General features: G+C 32.5%; 1 protein-coding gene across 1 annotated transcript in view; it reads left to right on the forward strand.

Annotated features, from left to right (window-relative positions):
* Positions 1-17,489, forward strand: part of LOC148941946 (uncharacterized) — a 161,808-nt gene that overhangs the window by 82,035 nt on the left and 62,284 nt on the right. The window contains exon 3 of the mRNA XM_089103405.1: positions 2,573-3,067. Coding sequence (XP_088959531.1) covers positions 2,573-3,067 — 495 coding nt within the window. The remainder of the gene's footprint in view (positions 1-2,572; positions 3,068-17,489) is intronic.

Here is a 17,489-nt window from a genome sequence, read left to right on the forward strand (position 1 = left end):
GGAGTTTTGTGGCTTTAAGTGAATTGAATACAACAGTTGAAACTGTAGTATCATCATTCTGATAAATAGAAATCACCAATCTTACATTTTTCACTTATCCTTTTATCTGTCAATAGCCTACCAAGGTGTTGTCGACTTTCAGAAAGCATGGTTGAACTGCGTAAAGCGACTGTGGGGACTGTGCCTATTAGATTTTTGTGCTTCTTCTTGCCGTCAACAATTGTTGATAACAGCAATCAATATTTCATTTATTTTATATGCTATTTCTTGATAAATGATATCAAATCATTTATTCTAAAATGACACAAAAAGTACCATTTTTGTCCCATATTGCTCTTGCAGATTGCGAAATTTATAAAAAACACGTAGATACGAGAAATAGCTTTTGAATAAGCCATTAAGCATCTCTCTATGATGTTCTGGTAACCCGCTAGCCCCGCTGAAAAAAAAACGAAAAAAAAATATGGGAGACATAGGCTATCAGAGCTACCCATGCAAAAAAAGTGATTTTCCTTGTTGTTCAAGGTCAGGGGCTGTAATTTCCCTGTTTCGGGTTTTCGACCATGCTGATTCTAATGGTAGACTTTTCATTTTTATCTGACGCCGTTTTCGAGGGGTTTCGGGCATTTTTTCGAAATTACCATAAATTCCTTTTTGCAATAACCTTTTATTTTTAATACAAACCGAAATAATAGTTACCATTCCTGAGTCGGTGTCAGATGGTAATTTTTTTCACGATGCAGGTTTTTTTTTAAACGCGTTTTTTAACTTTTAGTTACTATGGACTGTGGTTCGCTCTTTAGGCTACTAGGTTGCAGCTACTGCTACAACCATGAAAAAGTGATTTTCCTTGTTGTTCAAGGAGGGGAACTGTAATTTCCCTTGTTGTTCAAGGTGGTGTTTGACCATGCTGATTCCAATGGTAAACTTTTCATTTTGATCTAACGCCATTTTTGAGGGGTTCCAGTTTTTTTTTTTTACTGTTAAGACGTTTCGTTTTTTTTCAGTTTTTTTTTTTATTGTTATAAGCTTTTACTGTTAAGACGAACCGAAATAATAGTTACCATTCCTGAATCAGTGTCAGATGGTAATTTTTTTTTCAAAATGCGTTTTCTAACTTTTAGTTACTATGGGCTGTGGTTTGCTCTTTACTAGGTTGCACCTACCGTTGCAACCATGATTTCTGTGATGTCAACTGTCACAGTTTTTGAATTAATCACATTTTTATGTTGCTTAATATTAGAAATTGAAGCAGGATGGCCGCGCCCTTTTCTCCTTCTGGTAATTTTGTTGTTGTTGGTGTTATGTAAAACTTTTAGCCAATAGAAAGTGTCAAAAAGAGCGCCAAACCTTGGTTGGTATTTTATATGATTTTTTTAAACATGTAAAAAAGAGAAACATTTTTTTGTTGCATTTTTTTTTTGAAATGTTTTTTCCGAAATTAGTTAAGGCCCTCTAGGTAGTACCCAGGGGGTATGGGGTTTGACCCCCTCCCCCCGAAATGTATGTCTGAATCGTAAAAAAAGTAACAAAAATGGAAGAAAACAAATTTTTTATGCGTTTTTGAGCTTTCATTTGTGTAAAACCCCCCGAAAAAAAATTGTTGTGTAAAACACCCCCGGAAAAAAATCCTGGGTACGGCCTTGAAGGCCCTTGATGAATTTTCCTGAAGTTCTGACCTATCGAGAACGTTTTTCACACAGGAAAACGAATAATCTAATTAAACGAAAAATAATCACCGAACAAAGGCTCCGTCCCTTGGTATACAAATTTTTATTGTAATTTTTCTGTCGCAATATGTAGCATTTAATGCAAAGAAATTAAGAATCTGAGACTCACTTCACAGCTATCAAGCGTAATGTCTTTCTCTTAAAGCTAGAAAGCAACGGATTTGTTAACAAACAAATTACGTTTGGAACTCCTCTTACTTATGCTCAAGGCTTTCAACTTTCAGGGTCCTCCAGTTTCAGTCACCAAACGATTTGTGATGAATATTAAGGAGGTTGGGAGGGAGCAGTGAATTTTATTAAAGTTGCAACCTATCTATATCGTTTCTTCATGCCGGAAACGGAAGTTTGTCGATTTTTACAAAAAAAAGTATTATGCCGCTCTCGAGAAAAAAAAGTACAGATAAATAAATACATATACAACTATTATTCATTTAATAATATAAGATTTATTATACGCCATTAGTATGAGCAGCAAAATTACATCGAAAATGTAATTTTTGTGTGGTAATATTTGGGTGGCAGTCATTTGCCCTTTAAGTGCTCTTTTCTTGTCTTAAGTTTGGCCTTGATGAGTACAGCCCTCCTAGTGAATTAGTTTGAATTGGCTCCCTGCTCTTCATTTTCCTTAGGGAATAATGAACTCCTTTATTCGCAAAATTTAAATTTTATAAAAAATATCGAGAAGAAAATTAACTTTATTTAATTTGTCTTTGATAATGCCAAGTACTTATAAAGTTATTTGATCATTGGTGATTATGAAGAAAATAGTGACCAATAAGAGCAATGCCACGTGGCAGTGCTGAATTAAAATATTGTAAATTAAATAAAAATGTATATTGCAGATTACGATACCATATCAGCATATGCTGGTACAGCCAAACAAACTGGAACGATGTCAAAAGCGCCATCCCGCAGTGGCACGGTTCGAAGTGCTAAGTCATTTGTTGGCTCTATTTTCGGCGGAAAGAGTTCTAAGCCACGCCAGATGATTATCCCTGATACTCCACCTCCACCGCCTCCTCCTATAACTGAAGATAAAAAGAAGAAAAAAGGAAAGAAGGCTATGGACGATACCAGTGTTATTTATCACCCACCAGCTCACCCTGTATCAGGGGGCTTACGAAGACCTGTCAGTATTACAAATTTATCATCAGCAGATTCCGTTATAATGAATTCAGTCCGACCTACTGCTCATGCTAATGGATATGGGCCTCCACCGTTAATGCCTCCCGGCCCTGGTATGTGGCCTGGGCCTGGCCAGATGCCTGGACCTTATCTGGTCCCCCTTCCTCATCCTGCCGCAGTCAAGAAATCAAAAAAATTTGGAACATTTTCAGGTAAGTTTAGTTTATTTATCAATTTATATCGGGAAATTATGTACACGGGGGGTATCCTTAAGGAAATATGAACCAGATGCTAGCTCATGGGCATGAAGCAGGGTTGCCACCACGGTCTGTTCCTAAAGGGCTAAAAAATAACACTTTCGTGCTATTTTAGCAACCCTGAGCACATGCTACTGTTCTACATGTAATAAAATAGTCCTAAAATAGCACTTCGTGCTGCAGATGGCAACCCTGGTATGAAGTTGTCCAAAATTTAAAAACCCGTCGTTTTGATAAGAGATATAATCCCTCAATTGTTACCACGGCTCCTGTGTTTTTTCTTCGACATTACTAGGATTTGATCGATGGTGTTTTATTGTTTGTATAGTTCACATCCGGGGGAAGGGAGGACAAGGATTTTTTGGAAGAAGCGTGACTGAATAAATTTTGTTTTTAAAACTTGCGTTCCTCTCCCAGAAAATTGTCTTTTTTGACATGTATTTTATGCAGTAATATGTTAGAAATTCTAGACCTTAGGGTCGAAAATTACACTATCATTCTGGGATAACAGCAATAAAAATATAGCAAATATTTCGACCCTGGTGTTTGATTTAAGCTTACTAATTACGTTGAACTCAGGTGAATTAAGTTAAAAATTTATTTGTCATTCATTCTGATAGGTAATTTTTCCTCCCTGCCAAAAAGTATATGATACAAAGTGTCCTATTTATCTTGGCAATGGTAAATGCCTAAAGAACTAAGCAGTGGAAAGGGGCGGATCCAAGATTTTTTAGGGGGGGGGGGCGCAAAATAGGTTGATCCGATAAACTTGCGTTAGGAGCAAGTTTAATTACCGCAAACTTGAGTTAATTAAGTAAACTGCACTACTTTAGACGACGCTGGGGGGCGCGCCCCCTAGCCCCCCTCCGGCTGGATCCGCCACTGGCAGCGGATGAAGTTATTTCTCTGTGGGGAAGCTTAAAGAAGTAAAATCAAGGGACCATCGGTGCCACCTTGACGAGGGAGCAGAAGGCAACTTAAAATCGTAAAAAGGAGGCCCTTATAAATACTTGAAGTACATTTACTTACAAATACTTGAAGTACAATTACTTATGTTTGAAGTACATTTAAAAGTTAAAGCAGCAGTTCTTACAAACACTTGAAAATCTATAAAGAAAATAGGCATCAATTATATACGCTGAGGCCAGGGCTAAAAAAGAGGATTAACCAGAAAATCTTAAAAAAAGGGGATAAAAAGATACAACCTCAACGGGGTGCCTCCCCCTTCCGTGAATGATTGGGAGCAACTGTTAGAATTTAAAATTGTAACGCTCAGATATTTACTCATATGGATTATATGTGGGGAAAAAACACGTGTTTTGTGCGTTTAAAGTTTTTATAAAATACTTCAGTTCAAAGAAGTACCAGAAATTGGAAATTCACACATCGGTTAAATTGGCTATTTAAACTTGAACGAACAGAAATATAGTAATCAAATTACTATTAATGGTTAAATGAACTCCGTAACGAAGCGAAATTGAAATGAATAATCACGTCTAACATAAAAATGAGTGGATACTGCTATGGTGAATAGATGAATCTTTAAATGAACAGAAATTAAAATGAATAATCAATTCAGACCTTAAAACGAATCAAACCCAAATCAACCTTAAAACGAATTGAAATTATTATGAAGGAATAAATCAAACCCAACACATAATACAATGAATAATCTCATCAAACATGAATTAGACAGATTGTACTCTGGATAAACACATTAATCTTAAGGTGAATAGAAAGTGAAATAAATAATCAGCTTAAAAACAGGGGCGTAATTTGCTATTGGGCAGGATGGCAACTGCCATCTCCAGCTGAAATTTGGCTTCTGCAAAACATCCTGTCAAAAATAAGATAATCCTGCATAATTCAAGCATCCAGAGAAACAGGTCAGTTTCCTTTAGTATATCTTTGTCTTTATGGTAATATGGTTTATTTTTCACTGTAATTTTCCTTTGATATAGGAAAATTGGCTCCAACTTTGTCCCCCCCCCAACCCAGAATTTTGGCAAAATTACGCCGCTGCTTAAAAAGAACAGAAATGACCAAAATTAAGAATAAAGCTACCACCTTCTAACCCTTCTAAAGCCCAGAGCATTCTAACCCTTCTAATGCGCTTTTATAAAAACAAAACATATTTTAAACGGTTTTCCACCGTTGAAACTTCCAGGAATTAATTTTTATTTCTTAATTAAGATTAAGATTAGATTAATATCTTAATTGATTTTTATTAATTTTAATGAAGTTTTAATTCATTAAAACTTCAAGGAAGTAATTTTAAACAATCAGTCTACTTTGATTAGTTCTTTCCTGTAATCATGGTTATTGTCATGATTTTTTTTTTGCTGTCGTTGATGTTTTAACGGCCATATAGAAATCACACTGTTCTAAATAGATATCAATCAAACAGTTCGTGGTAACGAACTGTAAGTAAGGAGCGACCCGGCTCAATGGTAACCGAAACCCAAAAAAACGGAATTTTGAAACCAATAGATACATCAAAAGAATCAGATTTTAATTCTGATTTCAAATATATAAGTTTCATCAAGTTTAATCTTACTCATAAAAAGTAATGTGCCTGAGAAAATTTGCTTTATTTTCGAAAAAAGGAAGAAACAAAAAGGAAAGGGGTTATATGGGAGGATCTTTTCATGAAGGAAGTTTTTATTGGGGAAGGGATATTGCTATAAAGGGGGCGCGGATTTCCCATCATTATTTAAAAAAAAATCACAAACTAAATATTAAAAAAACAAGTTTTTCAACTGAAAGTAAGGAGCAACATCAAAACTTAAAACGAACAAAAAAATTTTACCTATATGATTGGGTTCACCCTCTAGTCAATGCCTCGCTCTTTGAGCCAAAGATTTTTTAGTACTTTCATAAAAGCTATTTATTCTAATTAACCGCCTTTGTGATTAAGCGGTCATTTTTAAAGAATTGGAACAAAATTCAAACTTTCGCCTAAAGAACGAGGTGTTGACAAGGGGGCGAACCCCCTAATAAATATATTAAAAATATATGAATATAGAAGTTCGTTACGTAAGTTAATTCGTAAGTTACGTATATTTATTACTAATAAAAACGTTCGTAAATAAAATTCAACAAGTTTCGAGAAAGGCATTTCACCAAATAAAAGTAAAATTAATATGCAAATTTAGTTTTAATTATTCGTGCACGGGGAGCCAAAATCAAAACCTGCATTAATTAAAAAACCTTCACAAATGAAATAAAAAAAACAAGTTTTTTTAACTGAAAGTAAGGAACGACGTTAAAACTTAAAACGAACGAAATTACACCGTATATTAAAGGGGCTGTCCCCTCCTCAACGCCTCGCTCTTTACGCTAAAGTTTGACTTTCTCACAACTCAATTTTTTTAAACAATAAAATTTTGTTTTAATTGCAAATTTTTTTGATTAACTTTAACGAAAATTACACCATCACATTCAGCTCATCAGAGGACCCTATTATAGAAGTTTCAAGCTCCTATCTGTAAAAAGGTGGAAATTTGCATTTTTTGCTCGAAGAAAGATCACGATGCGTGCCCTCCAAAAAATGGAGGGCAACTAGGCCCCCTCCCACGCTCATTTTTTCTCAAAGTCACCCAATTAAAATTTTGAGATAGCCATTTTGTTCAGCATAGTCGAAAATCTAATAAATATGTCTTTTAGGATGACTTAATCCCCCACAGTTCCCAGGGGAAGGGCTGCAAGGTATGAACTTTGCCCATTGCTTACATATTGTATTGGTTATTGGGAAGTATACAGACATTTTCCGGAAGGATTTTTTGCGGGTGGGGGGGGGCTGGAGCCGAGGATAATGTGACATACTATGAGCGGGGAGGATGTTTCGTTGGAGTAAGGAACTTTTCTCTGATGTAGTTGTTTGGAGTCATAGAAGTCTCCAAAAAACGCTCGGAAATTAAATAAAAAAAACAAGATGTTTAATCTTACAGTAAGAAGAAGCACTAGAGCTTAAAACTAACATAAACTATAACTTATACTAAGGAGTTCCCCCCCAATTCAATACCTCGCCCCTTACGCTACAGTTCTTTTTAGTGCTTTCAAAATAGCTAATTAATCTATTCTAATTAAACGACCTTTGTGATTCAGGGGTTTGTGAATTAATTTTTTTTAAACTTTTAACGTAAAGAGCGTGGTATTGACTAGAGGGAGAACCCCCTCATATACGTAATAACATATACGTAATATAAAAAAAAAAAACAAAAAAAAAAAAAACAAGCGATATGGCTCAATAGTAATAGAAACTTTTAAAAAGCGGAATTTTGATGTCAATAAATGTATCAAAAGAATGAACTTATAATGCTGATTCTAAATATATAAATTTTATTAAGTTTAGTATTACTCATCAAAGGCTACGAGCCTGAGAAAATTTACCTGATTTTTTAAAGAGGGAGGAAACATTCCCTACAAGTGAAAGAATTGTAATGAAAATCCCACCGTCAGATTCAGCGTATCACAAAACCCTATTACATAGGTTTCAAGCTCAGACCTGCAAAAATCTGCAACTATATCTGCAACGTATTTTTTGCCAGAAGAAAAATATACGAATATAGAAGTTCGTTACGTAAGTTAATTTTTAAATTAAATCATAACCAAATTTAGAGACAGCCATTTAGAAAAAGAAGAATAAAAATTTTATGCAAATTTTGTTTACTTGTTCAATGACGGAGTTCCAAAATAAAAGCTGCATTAACTAAAAAACGATCAGATATTAAATAAAAAAATAAGTTTTTTAAACTGAAAGTAAGGAGCGACATTAACACTTAAAACGAACAGAAATTATTCCGTATATGAAAGGGGCTGTCCCCTCCTCAACGCCTCGCTCTTTACGCTAAAGTTTGACTCTGAGTAGAAAGGCCTTATTGACTACAAGCGGGAGTCCATATTTGGGCATAGAGTCGTTAGGGAGAACACGTGGTTAATGGGGTCAATGACCTAAATTTCCAAGGTCGATTTATTTGCTTTTGTTGTTGTTTTGGCCATGTTCATAGAGTCATTAGGGAGAACACGTGGTTAATTAAAGCGATTGGGAATTTGGAACACCTGTGCTGTCAGTCATTAATCAAATTGTTTCAGGGCAAAGTTTAATAATGTCTGACAGGTACTGTCAACATTTCTCCAGGAATAGATCCAACTCACTAATGTTCCTTGCCCTGGAAACAATTCTACTGGTCGAACTCCAAAGATATTAATAACCAAACGCCATGGAAACAATTCTCAAAGAAACATCTTAGAGATGAATTGTTTTAGCGCGGGAATCAGGTTTTTTAGTAATTTGAAATGTGACAGCGCAGAGATGCCAATAACAGGAACACGCTGAAATTACGTTTAGGGGTTATTTGGGCGAAACCGTTTTAGACATTTTATGGAATTATTTCGGCGAAACAGTTAGAGACATTTTAAAAGATGATTTTTGAAGAGATTTTAGAAGAGGATTTGAGGGTGAAACTCTGTGGTCATTATAATACACAAGTTCCATTTGAACAGTGTTGTGAGGTCCTCTACCCCAACCCCAAAGGCCCCCGGTCCCCCAAAGACCCCCGGATCCCCTCCTCATTCCCATTTTTTTAAAAATAATTTTTGAATTTTTTAACACGGTATTTTTTTTAACTTTTTTACGTATCTTAAAATGACATGAAATATGCTTACGGCTCTACCAGTCGTACTCTGTGCTTGTTCATAGACACGACGCGGCTTTCCCACTGGTACTGTATGACAGGTTATCGACACTACCTAGTTTATTGCATGCATTAAATCAGTATTTTTTACGCAGTGGAAGGATAAACACACAATTCATATCTGTAAAAAAGTGAAGATTAATTATTCGACGAAAGTATGTGCACATGATAAAATGATCGTCCTATTGAATGCTGACAAGGAGAAATACCTGAACTATGAAAAGAGTGCAAGTGGTAACACTATTGGAAATGTGTGCATGCCTTGTCATGGCAATGAGAAGTTAGATTCTTTTAGAGTACCCAAGAATTTCAATCGTGTAAACGGTGGAGATGCGAGAGTAACATTACCAGAGAAATTAGTGCTCAAAGAGAATGCAAACTTAAAAATAATTGTCGATGATAGGAGACAACTTCTTGCTAGTGCTTCCGGTAGCATGCTACCTGTTGATACATCCTATCATTATCTTTCCGGTATTAGCATTTTAAAGAGGACAAGAAGAAGACAAGCATACTCCTGCACTAATGTCATTAATCATATCTTGTCAATGTGCCAAAACTGCTATCTATGTAAAAATAATGTGACAATAGACAGTGAAATCCTAGGCAGAATAAAAAGGACATTAGCAGACAATATCATCAATGAATATAAAGATGAATTGACGGAAATTGAAGCGCAAGTGTACTAATAATGTATAATAATGTATTTAACATATTTTTATATTAATATTCTACATGTCCTTATTTCATTAAAAATATCTTATGCATTATTTTGTTAAGTGTTCATTATTTTTAGGATATGCTAGAACGTCAAACGTTCAGAATATCAATTAAAAAGGTCAGAGATGTAAGAAAAAGAATTTTAGAGATAAAACTACTACTAGCAGGCTCAATTTTTCATAGAATGGGCATTTCACAACAAGTTCTTTTCTTAATGTCCTTCCTAAACCCCATTTTACAAGTTGAAGCATCCATCCTTTTCATCCACAACTTTACTTTACAGCTTTTTGAATGCTCCAACACCAAGCAATACTTTTCAAAAGGCATTTCACAACAAGTTCTTTTCTTAATGTCCTTCCTAAACCTATTTTACAAGTTGAAGCATCCATCCTTTTCATCCACAACTTTACTTTACAGCTTTTGAATGCCCCAACACCAAGCAATACTTTTCAAAAGACATTTCAGAACAAGTTCTTTTCTTAATGTCCTTCCTAAACCCATTTTACAAATTGAAGTACCCGTCCTTTTCACCCACAACTTTACTATACTGCCAATTTTGAATGCCTCATCACCAAGCAATACCTTTCAAAAGGCATTGCACAACAAGTTCTTTTCTTAATGTCCTTCCTAAACCCTTTTACAAGTTGAAGTACCCATCCTTTTCATCCAAAACTTTACTTTACAGCTTTTTTAATGCTCCAACACCAAGCAATACTTTTCAAAGGACATTTCAGAACAATTTCTTTTCTTAATGTCCTTCCTAAACCCATTTTCCAACTTGAAGTAGCCATTCTTTTCACCCACAACTTTACTTTACTGCTTTTTGAATGCTCCAACACCAAAGCAATACTTTTCTTAGGGCATTTTACAACAAGTTCTTTTCTTAATGTCCTTCCTAAACCCATTTTACAAATTGAAGTACCCATCCTTTTCACACACAACTTTACTATACTGCCTTTTTTGAATGCTCCAACACCAAGCAATACTTTTCAAAGGGCATTTCACAACAAGTTCTTTTCTTAATGTCCTTCCTAAACCCATTTTACAAGTTGAAATACCCATCCTTTTCACCCACAACTTTACTTTACAGCTTTTTTAAATTCTCCAACACCAAGCAATACATTTAAAAAGGCATTTCAGAACAATTTCTTTTCTCAATGTCCTTCCTAAACCCATTTTACAAGTTGAAGTACCCATCCTTTTCATTCACAAATTTACTATACTGCCTTTTTGAATGCTCCAACACCAAGCAATACTTTTCTAAGGACATTTCAGAACAAGATCTTTTCTTAATGTCATTCCTAAACCCATTTTACAGTATTTTTTTACATATCTTAAAATGGCATGAAATATGCTTACGGCTCTACCAATCGTACTCTGTGCTTGTTCATAGACACGACGCGGCTTTCCCACTGGTACTCTATGGCAGGTTATCGACACTACCTAGTTTATTGCATGCATTAAATCAGTATTTTTTACGCATTGGAAGGATAAAGACACAATTCACATCTGTAAAAAGTGAAGATGAATTATTCAACGAAAGTATGTGCACATGATAAAATCATCGTCGTGTTGAATGCTGACAAGGAGAAATACCTGAACTATGAAACGAGTACAAGTGGTAACACTATTAGAAATGTATGCATGCGTTGTCATGACAGCGAGAAGTTAGATTTCTTTAGAGTACCCAAGAATTTCAATCGTGTAAACGGTGGATATGCGAGAGTAACATTACCAGAGAAATTAGTACTCAAAGAGAATGCAAACTTAAAAATAATTGTCGATGATCGGGGACAACTTCTAGCTAATGGTTCTGGTAGCATGTTAGCCGTTGATAGATCTTATCGCTATCTTTCCGGTGTTAGCATTCGAATGAAAGCAAAAGGAAAAAGAAGACATGCATACAGCTGCACTAACATAATAAATCATATCTTGTCAACGTGCCAAAACTGCTATCTATGTAAAAATAACGTAACAGTAGTCAGTGAAATCGCAGGCAGAATAAAAAGGACATTAGCAGACAATATCATCAATGAATATAAAGATGAATTGACGGAAAGTGAAGCGCAAGTTTACTAATAATGTATAATAGTGTATTTAACATATTTTTATATTAATATTCTACATGTCGTTATTTCATTTAAAATATCTTATGCATTATTTTGTTAAGTGTTCATTATTTTTAGGGTATGCTAGATCGTCAAACGTTCAGAATATCAATTAAAAAGGTCAGAGATGTAAGAAAAAGAATTTTAGAGATAAAGATACTACTAGCAGGCTCAATTTTTCATAGAAGATAGAAAAGTTCAAGTTCTCTTCTGAATTTTACCAAAGAACACAATTCAATTCTAATTTCACCAGAGAAAATCAAAAGCTTCCACTTCAGTTTTAAGTTCACCAAGACATAAAAAATTTAAAGTTCACTTCTAAATTTTTCCATAGAAGATAGGAAAAGTTATACTATGATTGTGATTATTTTCTATGAAGATAAAAAGTTTCGCTTTAATTCTAAATTTTCTTAAATTCAGTTCCGACTTTTCTCAAAGAGATGAAAAAATTTAAAGTTCTGTTCCAAATATTTTCCCGAAAGAAGAAAAGTTCAACTTCGATTCTGAATTTTCTCAATGAAAATGAAATAAGTTATTGATCAATTCTATTTCCCTAAAATAATATAAAAAGTTTCCACTTCAGTTCAGATTTTTCTCTCAAAGATGAAAAAATTTAAAATACTATTCCAAATTTTTTCATGGAAGATAGAAAAGTTCAAGTTCTCTTCTGAATTATACCAAAGAACACACTTCAATTCTAATTTCTCCAGAGAAAATAAAAATCTTCCACTTCAGTTCTCTATTTCACAAAGACATAAAGAAATTTTAAGTTCAATTCTAAATTTTTCGGTGGAAGATAGAAAAAGTAATACCATACTTGTGAATATTTTCCCGAAAGATAAAAAAGTTCTAGTTCAATTTTAAATTTTCTCAACGAAGTGAAGAAAAGTTCAAGTTCTCTTCTGAATTTTCTCAATGAAAAAGAAATAAGTGATTGATCATTTCTATTTTTCCAAATAATATAAAAATTTTCCACTTCAGTTCAGATCTGTCTCTAAGGGATGAAAAATTTAAAATATTGTTCCAAATTTTTCACAGAAGATAAAAAAGTTCAAGTTCTCTTCTGAATTTTACCAAAGAACACAATTCAATTTTAATTTCTCCAGAGAAAATAAAAATCTTACACTTCAGTTCTTTATTTCACAAAGAAATAAAGAAATTTAAAGATCAATTCTAATTTTTCGATGGAGGATAGAAAAAGTAATACTATACTTGTGAATATTTTCCCGGAAGATAAAAAGTTCTAGTTCAATTTAAAATTTTCTCAACGAAGTGAAGAAAAGTTCAAGTTCTCTTATGAATTTTACCAAAGAACACAATTCAATTCTAATTTCTTCAGAGAAAATAAAAATATTCCACTTCAGTTCTTTATTTCACAAAGAAATACAGAAATTTAAAGTTCAATTCTAAATATTTCGGTGGAAGATAGGTTAAGTAATACCATACTTGGGAATATTTTCACGGAAGATAAAAAGTTCTACTTCAATTTTAAATTTTCTCAATGAAGTGAAGAAAAGTTCAAGTTCTCTTCTGAATTTTAACAAAGAACACAATTCAATTCTAATTTCTCCAGAGAAAATAAAAATCTTCCACTTCAGTTTTAAGTTCCCCAAAGAAATAGAGAAATTTAAAGTTCTATTCTAAATTTTTAGATGGAAAATAGAAAAAGAAATACTATGATTGTGATTATTTTCCATGAAGATCAAAAGTTTCACTTTATTTATAATTTTTCTTAAATTCAGTTCTGATTTTTCTCAAAGAGATGAAAAATTTAAAGTTATGTTCCAAATTTTTCTATACAAGATAGAAAAAGTTATACTTTGATTGTGAATATTCGACATGTAGATAAGGAACTCCACTTTAATTATGAGTTTTCTCGAAGAAGTGCAAAATGTTCAAGTACTCTTCTGAATTTTCTTAAAGAAGAGAAAAAAGTTAGCTCAATTCTGAATTTTACCAATGAAAATGAAAAAACCTTCCACTTCAGTTCTTAATTTCTCAGACATAAAAAATTTAAAGTTCAGTTCTAAATTTTTCTATAGCAGATAGGAAAAGTTATACTATGATTGTGATTATTTTCCAGTGAAGATAAAAAGTTTCACTTTAATTCTAATTTTCTTAAATTCAGTTTCGATTTTTTGCAGATATGAAAAATTTAAAGTTCTGTTCCAAATTTTTCATAGAAGATAGAAAAAGTTATACATTGATTGTGAATATTCGTCATGAAGATAAGGAGCACCACTTTAATTCTGAGTTTTCTCGAAGAAGTAAAAAATGTTCAAGTTCTCTTCTGAATTTTCTTAAAGAAGAGAAAAAGATAGCTCAATTCTAAACTATACCAATGAAAATGAAAAAAAGCTTCCATTTCAGCTCTTAATTTCTCAAAGACATAAAGAAAATTAAAGTTTTATTCGAAATTTTTCGATGGAAGATGGAAAAAGTTATACTATAATTGTGGTTATATTCCAATGATGATAAAAAGTTTCACTTTAATTCTAAATTTTCATATATACAGTTCCGATTTTCTCAAAGAGATGAAAAAATTTAAAGTTCTGTTCCAAGTTTTTCATAGAAGATAGAAGAAGTTATACATTGATCGTGAATATTCACCATGAAGATAAAAATTTCCACTTTAATTCCAAATTTTCTCAATGAAGTGCAAAATGGTCAAGTTCTCTTCTAATTTTTCCAAGAAAATAAAAAGGTTCCACTTCAGTTCTGGTTTTTTCTCAAAGAGATGAAAAATTTAAAGTTCTATTCTAATTTAAATTAAGTTTTAGCTCCGTTGTCTTATGGATTTACCCCTCAAATTTTTAAATTAGAAAATGAGTGCCTCGTTCTATTATTAAAGACAATCGTTCAAGCTCGTTCATCTAACCTCCAAAACAATAGGTCAAGTTAGGTATAAATAAATATTAATAAATAAATAGAAAAATTTCTACATGTTTAAGTTAGGTTAGGTTAACTTATCATGAGCGCTCATGATAAGTTAACCTAACCTTTTCCGGCGAGTAAGGTTAGGTTAGGCTAGATTAAGTTAGGTTAGATTAGGTTAGGTTAATTCAGGTTAGGCTAGCCTACGTACGCTTCACTTAGGTTAGGTTAGGTTAGGTGAGAGACAGGCAAAAAGTTAGGTTAGATTAAGTTAGGTTTGGTTAAGTTCGGTTTGCCTATGTGAGCCGAAGGCCGGGCGCGTTCGTATGGGAAACAAGACTAACCTCAAAGAACCTAAACGAACGTAATCTAACCTAACTTTTTGCCTGTCTCTCACCTAACCTAACCTAAGTGAAGCGTACGTAGGCTAGCCTAACCTGACTTAACCTAACCTAATCTAACCTACCTTAATCTAGCCTAACCTAACCTAACCATACTCGCCGGAAAAGGTTAGGTTAATTTATCATGAGCGCTCATGATAAGTTAACCTAACCTAACTTAAACATGTAGAAATGTTTCTATTTATTTATTAATATTTATTTATACCTAACCTAACCTATTGTTTTGGAGGTTAGATGAACGAGTTTGAACGATTGTCTTTAATAATAGAACGAGTCACTCATTTTCTAATTTAAAAATTTGATGGGTAAGTCCATAAGACAACGGAGCTAAAACTTAATTTAAAATTAGAATAGAACTTAAAATTTTTCATTTCTTTGAGAAAAAACCAGAACTGAAGTGGAACCTTTTTATTTTCTTTGAAAAATTAGAAGAGAACTTGACCATTTTGCACTTCATTGAGAAAATTTGGAATTAAAGTGGAAATTTTTATCTTCATGGTGAATATTCACGATCAATGTATAACTTCTTCTATCTTCTATGAAAAACTTGGAACAGAACTTTAAATTTTTTCATCTCTTTGAGAAAATCGGAACTGTATTTATGAAAATTTAGAATTAAAGTGAAACTTTTTATCTTCATGGAAAATAATCAAAATCATAGTATAACTTTTCCTATCTTCTACGGAAAAATTTAGAACTGAACTGAACTTTAAATTTTTTATGTCTTTGAGAAATTAAGAACTGAAGTGGAAGCTTTTTTCATTTTCATTGGTAAAATTCAGAATTGAGCTAACTTTTTTCTCTTCTTTAAGAAAATTCAGAAGAGAACTTGAACATTTTTCACTTCTTCGAGAAAACTCAGAATTAAAGTGGTGCTCCTTATCTTCATGTCGAATATTCACAATCAATGTATAACTTTTTCTATCTTCTATGAAAAATTTGGAACAGAACTTTAAATTTTTCATCTCTGCAAAAAATCGGAAATGAATTTAAGAAAATTAGAATTAAAGTGAAACTTTTTATCTTCACTGGAAAATAATCACAATCATAGTATAACTTTTCCTATCTTCTATAAAAAAATTTAGAACTGAACTTTAAATTTTTTATGTCTTTGAGAAATTAAGAACTGAAGTGGAAGGTTTTTTCATTTTCATTGGTAAAATTCAGAATTGAGCTAACTTTTTTCTCTTCGTTAAGAAAATTCAGAAGAGAACTTGAACATTTTGCACTTCTTCGAGAAAACTCAGAATTAAAGTGGAGTTCCTTATCTTCATGTCGAATATTCACAATCAACGTATAACTTTTTCTATCTTCTATGAAAAATTTGGAACAGAACTTTAAATTTTTCATCTCTTTGAGAAAAATCCGAACTGAATTTAAGAAAAATTATATACGAGTATAAAGTGAAACTTTTGATCTTCATGGAAAATAATCACAATCATAGTATTACTTTTTCTATCTTCCATTTAAAAATTTAGAATAGAACTTTAAATTTCTTTATTTCTTTGGGGAACTTAACGGAAGTGGAAGATTTTTATTTTCTCTGGAGAAATTAGAATTGAATTGTGTTCTTTGTTAAAATTCAGAAGAGAACTTGAACTTTTCTTCACTTCATTGAGAAAATTTTAAATTGAACTAGAACTTTTTATCTTCCGGGAAAATATTCACAAGTATGGTATTACTTTATCTATCTTCCACCGAAAAATTTAGAATTGAACTTTAAATTTCTTTATTTCTTTGTGAAATAAAGAACTGAAGTGGAAGATTTTTATTTTTATGGAGAAATTAGAATTGAATTGTGTTCTTTGTTAAAATTCATAAGAGAACTTGAACTTTTCTTCACTTCGTTGAGAAAATTTTAAATTGAACTAGAACTTTTTATCTTCCGGGAAAATATTCACAAGTATAGTATTACTTTTTCTATCCTCCATCGAAAAATTAGAATTGAACTTTAAATTTCTTTATGTCTTTGTGAAATATAGAACTGAAGTGTAAGATTTTTATTTTCTCTGGAGAAATTAAAATTGAATTGTGTTCTTTGGTAAAATTCAGAAGAGAACTTGAACTTTTTTATCTTCTGTGAAAAATTTGGAACAATATTTAAAATTTTTCATCCCTTTGAGACAGATCTGAACTGAAGTGGAAAATTTTATATTATTTGGAAAAATAGAAATGATCAATCACTTATTACTTTTTCATACAGAAAATTCAGAATAGAACTTGAACTTTTCTTTACTTCGTTGAGAAAATTTAAAATTTAACTAGGACTTCTTATCTTCCGTGAAAATATTCGCAATTATGGTATTAGGTTTTCTATGTTCCACCGACAAATTTAGAATTGAACTTTAAATTTCTTTATGTCTTTGTGAAATAGAGAACTGAAGTGGAAGATTTTTATTTTCTCTGGAGAAATTAAAATTGAATTGTGTTCTTTGGTAAAATTCAGAAGAGAACTTGAACTTTTCTATCTTCTATGAAAAATTTGGAACAGTATTTTAAATTTTTTCATCTCTGAGAGAAAAATCTGAACTGAAGTGGAAACTTTTTATATTATTTTAGGGAAATAGAATTGATCAATAAC

This window comes from Artemia sp. Qi Xiang Cuo, chromosome 17 (assembly GCF_049724085.1).
Source record: "Artemia sp. Qi Xiang Cuo chromosome 17, ASM4972408v1, whole genome shotgun sequence".
Lineage (NCBI taxonomy): Eukaryota > Metazoa > Arthropoda > Branchiopoda > Anostraca > Artemiidae > Artemia > Artemia sp. Qi Xiang Cuo.